The following is a 7,017-nucleotide window of genomic DNA, read 5'->3' as shown; positions in this document are numbered from 1 at the left end:
GCGAACATTGCGAAGGACGAGTTGCGACAGCGCTCACAGGAAGTTCCGATCTCATTAGAGCACGAAAAAGAATGGAAATTGACCAAAGTATTGTTAAAATTTCCTGATGTAATTTTTGGCATTACCAAAAACCTTCCGACGATATTCGCCTCGAAAGAAAAATACCGTTTTTTTCAAAGAGGTGTGTAACCCCTTAAATATGAGTTAGGGCACGTATAAAAAAAATACGTCTCTTAGATTTTCGTTACATATGCATATATATATAAATGTATTTATTATATATATATATATATATATATAATATGTACACATATATGCATAATATTATCTTTATCTGCAATTCGTGGCTGTAGCATCATAATGTTAATTTATTTATCAACAATGTCGAAAAATAGTTTTTTCTTCACATCTATAATTTGTGGTGTACCACGTCCACTTTCGACGATATACGATTTTATCGGCGAGACGGGGAGTTCTTGAAAATGGACGTGGTACGTAGTTCCCGCAGCTCGAAAATGGACGTTGGTGTCACTAGTGTACGGGGAGTTAGAAGCATTACAGGAAAAAGGTCGGGAAGGCCGCTCTCAGTTTTCTCTCTGGTATGTGGTATCGCAAAAAATAGCTATTGTTGTGTAGTTTATATTCACTTCTTCAGAGGGCAGTAGTGCGCGAGGGCATTTTGTGTTTATAGGAAAAAGGCCCTCATGTCCTCTCAGGTTTCTCTCTGGTACTACATTTGTATCTCATTGATTCTTATACGGTCAGCTGTTAGCTGTTGTTTCCTTCATGCTATGTAATTCAGAGTACACTTCCTAAAAAAGTTTTTCATTTATTTTTAATCATCCAATCTAAATTATTCGGAAATATACGTTAGAGTGTATAAATTGATTGTTTAACATATGATTATACGTGTATTGTGCACATAAGGAAAGGTACAATTGTACGGAATACCATAAAACTGTTGACCATGTCCGCCACGGAAGTGGAGGATGATATTTATGCGGGGTATAATGATTACCCAGCGGTGTACAATATTAAAGATCTCGAGCAGGATGAATTATTTCAGGAAGTTGTCAGGACAAGTTATGGAAAAAGATCAATAGTGAGTAAACACAATTAGTTATTATGTTTCTTGTGTCGCTAAAACTTCATTTTACATTGCATTACACAATATTACTAAATTGTAATTACTACTAATTAAACATCTGCTTCTTTTCTGGCTACACATATATTTCATTTGATATTTGACAGTTTACTCCGAAGACACCAGGCACTGCAATGCGTCTTGGAACGTCAAGTCGAGTAAGTTATATGGAGTTTATACATAGCTACATGTGTAGTAGAATAAGGGATATCCTACCATAAACAATTTAATTGCAATTTTTGTGACTAATTTAGAATAACTTTTTCTTAATAAAATAATGGATATTTCATGATATAGATTTTTATGAGTGCAAATAGATTATCATCATCATATTTATGATTTTGGAATTTTAAATCAATTTAAATAGTATTTGAATTTTTTCCTATAAGAAGATTTTTAATGTAAAAATTTCGAAAAAATAAATTTGATATTAGATAAAGAATCTGTTATTAACCATCAATGCGGCACATATAATAATTTATGTATTTTATTATAGTTTTATAATTTTATTGATATTATATACTTTTGGTTTTGACATATTTCAAGAATCCTTGATCTTACACTTTTATTTTTCTAGTTTCAAAGAAGTGGTACCACCACATCAATGCAACCTATGACTAGTGGACTTAGACCTATGACAGCAGTGAGGAGTGCTGGATATACAAGCAGTCAACAAGCTTTTGATCCTCTTAATATGGGGACTAGTTCCAGAGGTCCTGCGCCTCCACTCGAAATTAACAAAGAAGACACGTAAGATTTATATTTATATTTTCATTGTGTGTGTGTGTGTGTGTGTGTGTGTGTGTGTGTGTGTGTGTGTGTGTGTGTGTGTGTGTGTTATATACATATATTTAATGTATATGTAGCATTAAAAGCATTAATAAAATATATTTAAATGATTTCTTTCTATTAAAGACCGGAAGAGAAGATAAAAACGACTGAAAGAAGAATAATGGGTTTGATTGAAACTTCTACACAGGCAGCCTCAGAAAATAATATAAAAATCGCCCTGGAACGAGCGCGTGAAGCTTCTTCAAGAGAAAGGGCTCTTATACGATTGCAAGAACAAGCTGGTCTTAGTGATAATCACAATATAGACTTAACATTTGCTGTAAGCTCATTAAATCATTATAAACTCTTTTATTTTGTTATTCTTTATAGTAATCGGATTAAATTGTAATTTTGCTCCAATTTTTGTATTGGCCGGTTATCTCATATATATATATACATTTATATATACGATGTAAAATAGTAAGATGATTGATCAGAATGTGAACATATTAATCGTGTACTACATAAAATTATAATTACAAAATTATATAATTATAATTATATTACAGCTGAGATTGAATATATTGTTAATTTATCTTTGCAGGTGCTATTCAACTTAGCGATTCAATACACAAATAATGAAATGTATACAGAAGCTATAGCAACTTATCAAGCTATAACAAGGAATAGGATGTTTAGTAATAGCGCCCGACTCAAAGTTAATATGGGTAACATTTATGTAAGAATGGGACAACTATCTCAAGCTATAAAAATGTACAGAATGGCATTTGATCAAGCTCCAACAGCCCACAAAGATTTAAGGTGAATATATTTATCAATGAATATATTTATCAATTTATATGATCGAGGAACTGTTGAGGAACGATTATTTCATTGCTAATATCATTAATTTGGTAAATATTTCGCAGAATAAAGATTATGCATAACATGGGAATGTTATTTGTACAAATGGGTCGATTAGAAGAGGCAGCTAATAGTTTTGAATGGGTGATGAGGGAGAGATCTGAGTTTAATGCGGGTTTGCATGCTGTTTTATGTCATTTCGCGTTATCTCATCGTGATAAGATGAAAAGAGCTTTCTTAGAGTTACTAGAAGTACAACTTAATGTAGATCAGGAGGACAAGTATAGCATAAATCCCGTGAGTTTGGCACTATTATACTGCGTTTTTATTAAAGCTGTATATCTTTCAAAGAGTTGCCAACACTTGCACCGCTACATGTCACAATATGTGTCTTATGATTCACAAAGATGCACATAGTGACATATTTATAGCAATTGTCTCTTTTCATCAAGTATTCCATATTCACACACAGACTTCTCATCTCTTTTTTTTTATTTCTGCTAAATGTTATTGTTTATGTATAAAATAATGATTATATATGAGTATTTATTCAGATATAATTTTTTATTCACATGTATAAATCATGAATGAAATATTAAGCTATACTATCTTATGTGATTTATATTTTCTTATTTATATGTAGGACGATATTGAATCTAACATATTAAATGAAGTTATAAAGAATGATGATTTGTCAAAATTGGAAAAAGAAATGAAATTGGAAGCTGAGAAAGCTATACTTTGCGCAGCAAAGCTTATAGCACCTGTTATTGAAGAGTCACTTACGGCTGGATTTGCTTGGTATACTTTAAAGAATTACGATTACATTTAGTCTAGTTTCTTTATAAAAATTTGAACAATTATTTGTAGGTGTGTTGATGCCATAAAGTCCTCGGCGTATAGTATTTTAGCTGCTGATTTAGAAATAAACAAAGCCATGGTATTTTTGCATAACCGAGAAACACAATTAGCCATTGATACATTAAAAATGTTCGAAAATCGTGACACCAAAGCCAATAGTGGGGCAGCAACTATGCTTTCGTTCGTCTACTATCTTGTAAGTAATATTTATAAATCTACAGTTATATTGGCTTGTTTCTTGCATCTAAGCAGAAAATTCTTTAGCAAGGAGATTATGATCAAGCTGAAAAGTATGGTGAAGCAGCTCGTAATGCCGATGCTTACAATGCAGCTGCCTACGTTAATTTATCCGCTTGTGCAATTAGAAAAGATGAATTGAATGTTGCTAGGGAGCTGTTATTGTGCGCATTAGAAACGGATGCTAGTCATGTACAAGCTCTGTACAATTTAGGTAATGATTTTGTAAGAATTGTCTTGCTTAAAATGTTTCAATATTAATATTCTCTTGCACTACCTGCATCTCTTCATTTATTTCATGTATAACTATATTAATGCATATATGTATTATTTTGATAATGATGACATGTTCCTTATTTGTAGGTTTAGTTTATAAGAAAGAGAATATGTATGAAGAGGCCTTAGAGTGTTTTTGGAAAATTCGTAATATCGTTCGACATGATCCACAAACGTTATTTCAAATTGGTCATCTGTATCAATTGATGCGCGATATTGACCAAGCATCTGAATGGTATTTTAAATTCAATTATATATTCTTTATTTTTTTAATTTTATGTAATTCATTTCTGATATTAATATTAAATATCATGATAATTAATTTAAATATCTTATTTCAAATAGGTATAATGAGTTGTTAGGTATAATATCATCTGATCCAGGTGTTTTACAAAAATTAGGAGAATTATATGATTCAATAGGAGATAAACAGCAGGCATTTCAGTATTACAATGACGTGAGTTTATTTCTTCCAATTAACTAAATCCTTCAATTGCTGCAATTGTATTTGTGATATATATTTAGTTTCTTTATCAATTATAAATTTATTACAGTCCCACAGATTTTATCCTGCTAATTTTGAGGTGATAGACTGGATTGGATCCTATTTTATATCAATGCAGGTATAACTTTTATTATTAACAATTTGTTGCTTTTAATAATAAAATTATACATTTTTCTCTTATTACATTGTATTCTCTTTTTAAGATTGCTGAAAAAGCATTGACTTATTTTGAAAAAGCAGTAGAGCTCGCACCAGATGAACCAAGATGGAGATTATTAGTTGCCGCGTGTTTAAGACGCACTGGGCAATTCCATAAAGCTCTTACAGAGTATCAAGATATTCATAATAAATTTCCGGATAATATAGAATGTCTAAAATTTTTGATCAGGCTATGTAGTGATTTAGGTTTGAAAGAAGCACAGATGTATGCGGCTGAATTAAAAAAGGCTGAGAAAGCTAAAGAACTAAAAGAAAGACAAGGTTCAGCAAGACCAGGCACAACAGGTATGTATTTTAATGTACAATTCAGTGTTTAAAAGTAATATATGAATAACGATTTTTAACAATTAGTATATACATTGAAATCCAATAAATTTGAATTACTATTAGTTTCCGTTATTATTATTTATGTCAATAATATGTGCAAAAATATAAATTATTTATTTCTTTTAAGTTATCATTAAATCTTGTCGTACGTTTTGTGCAGGTTCTAGGAAAAGTAATAGTGGAACATCATCGCGAGCAGGTTCAGGATTAAGTGTAATGTCAGATCATAGACCAAGTCCGGATCGACGACCAATTTCAGGCCGGAATGATTACCAAAGTACGATTATTAAAATTTTTATGGAATTAAATCACTTCTCGTATATTGGTATCTTCACTGATTTGCTTTGAGAGTCTATTAAATAAATTAAGCCTTTGCTTAAATAAAAAAATCATATTTTATATTACGATTTTATTTTTGTATTTTACATATTTTTAACTTTTTGTGGCTCTAATGAAAATAGAATCTTTTATCATACGATTTTAACATTACATGAGCTTTGTGGAAAATTTAACGGTTATGCAGTTAGTAATTTTAGTATGATTAGCATTCACGTTTCCACTGAAAGCAAGCATCAGCAAAAGTGATCTACAAGTGGTACGCGAGCCACTCTAATGGATTGAATAAATGATTGATGACTGCGGCTGCTTTGACTAGTCTATTTTTGTTCTTTCTTTATCACTGAATACACTCGGCAGACCGTTACTGATCGCAGTTATAAATCTGAGAATGGGTATTGCTGGAATATTTGTGTCATTTTGTATTTTCATCTTTCTCTAATACGATATTCAAAGTGAATATGATATATGCGATACTGTCTGATACATTATTCAGTTATTTATTTAAGTTATTAGAATCACAAAAATGATTTCTAGGTTCAAGTTATGTAGATCCCGTAGGACCTCTTCCTACTCGTCCTATGACAGCAGCTGGAAAGCGAGATGATGATTTTGGTGACGAAGAACTCGGAGATGATCTTCTACCTGAGTAATAATATCGTTAATACATATAATATCGTTATATATTTATAAATATGTTATATAGATTTATATATTTTCTGAAAAAATAATTGTAAAAGCATTAAAATATGTAAATTATACTATGCTAGCACAAGTAACTTTTACATTAATATTTAAATCATGCATTTTATAATAAAAATAGTATTAAAATTGGAAACACGGAAAATCGAAAACTTTCTTAAAAGGAACACATTAACTACATTATCATTTTATTTGTATTAAAAAAATTTTAGGAAATATATAATTTCCTTAATAAGTTTATAACATATTTTTACAACATGTAACTAAAGGTTTAATTATTTCTATGTTACAAAATTTTTTGTATATTAATAGCAGTTATATTTAATATCTGTTTAGTATCGTGTGTATATCAATTCGAGGATAATTGCAATAAAGTTTCGCTTATAAAAGAGTTATTCGTCTAAATTTATGACACATGTATTCATATATTTTTCTCTACTAATACATCAGAGATTTTAATAAGATGGGTCAGCGGATCAAACGTTCTCCCTTTTAAGTGATCAGTCTTATGGATTTCGAACATGTTTGATATTTTTTATTAATTCATATGTCATTTCTCGACACAATCACAAAATCTTTTTACTTCACGTTTCGTGCTAAAGAAATATAGAATTATCTTTATCATTTATAGAATTATTTTTATCAACTTTATACTTTTTACATAAAAAATTTGTAATATTAATAATTATATCTTTGATATTTAAATTTAATATATATTTATTCTACTTATATATTAAAATAAAGAATAAAACCATTTATACATAATTTACGTTAT

The 7,017-nt window shown here is 30.0% G+C and overlaps 1 protein-coding gene across 1 annotated transcript; it reads left to right on the top strand.

Annotated features, from left to right (window-relative positions):
- Positions 1–848: 848 nt before the first annotated feature.
- Positions 849–6,193, top strand: nompB (intraflagellar transport protein 88-like protein nompB). The gene is made up of 16 exons (XM_018518903.1): positions 849–1,102; positions 1,252–1,302; positions 1,722–1,894; positions 2,060–2,255; positions 2,520–2,737; positions 2,845–3,080; positions 3,114–3,115; positions 3,423–3,580; positions 3,650–3,836; positions 3,905–4,091; positions 4,241–4,388; positions 4,499–4,610; positions 4,708–4,776; positions 4,862–5,162; positions 5,365–5,481; positions 6,078–6,193. The coding sequence occupies exons 1-16, from the start codon at positions 968–970 to the stop codon at positions 6,191–6,193; spliced, it is 2,406 nt and encodes an 801-aa protein (XP_018374405.1). The 5' UTR covers positions 849–967.
- The last annotated feature ends 824 nt before the right edge of the window (positions 6,194–7,017 follow it).

The sequence above is a fragment of the Trachymyrmex cornetzi genome, unplaced genomic scaffold (assembly GCF_001594075.2).
Source record: "Trachymyrmex cornetzi isolate Tcor2-1 unplaced genomic scaffold, Tcor1.1 scaffold797, whole genome shotgun sequence".
NCBI lineage: Eukaryota > Metazoa > Arthropoda > Insecta > Hymenoptera > Formicidae > Trachymyrmex > Trachymyrmex cornetzi.
This window is presented reverse-complemented; position numbering and strand designations above follow the sequence as displayed.

What these genes read in the sequence shown, in the direction of transcription:
- nompB (XM_018518903.1), top strand. Translation starts at nt 968, where the DNA reads ATGTCCGCCACGGAAGTGGAGGATGATATTTATGCGGGGTATAATGAT. An exon ending in GTCTTGGAACGTCAAGTCGA is followed by an intron (nt 1,303 to 1,721) that starts GTAAGTTATATG and finishes TTATTTTTCTAG; the next exon opens with TTTCAAAGAAGTGGTACCAC. An exon ending in ATATAGACTTAACATTTGCT is followed by an intron (nt 2,256 to 2,519) that starts GTAAGCTCATTA and finishes TTATCTTTGCAG; the next exon opens with GTGCTATTCAACTTAGCGAT.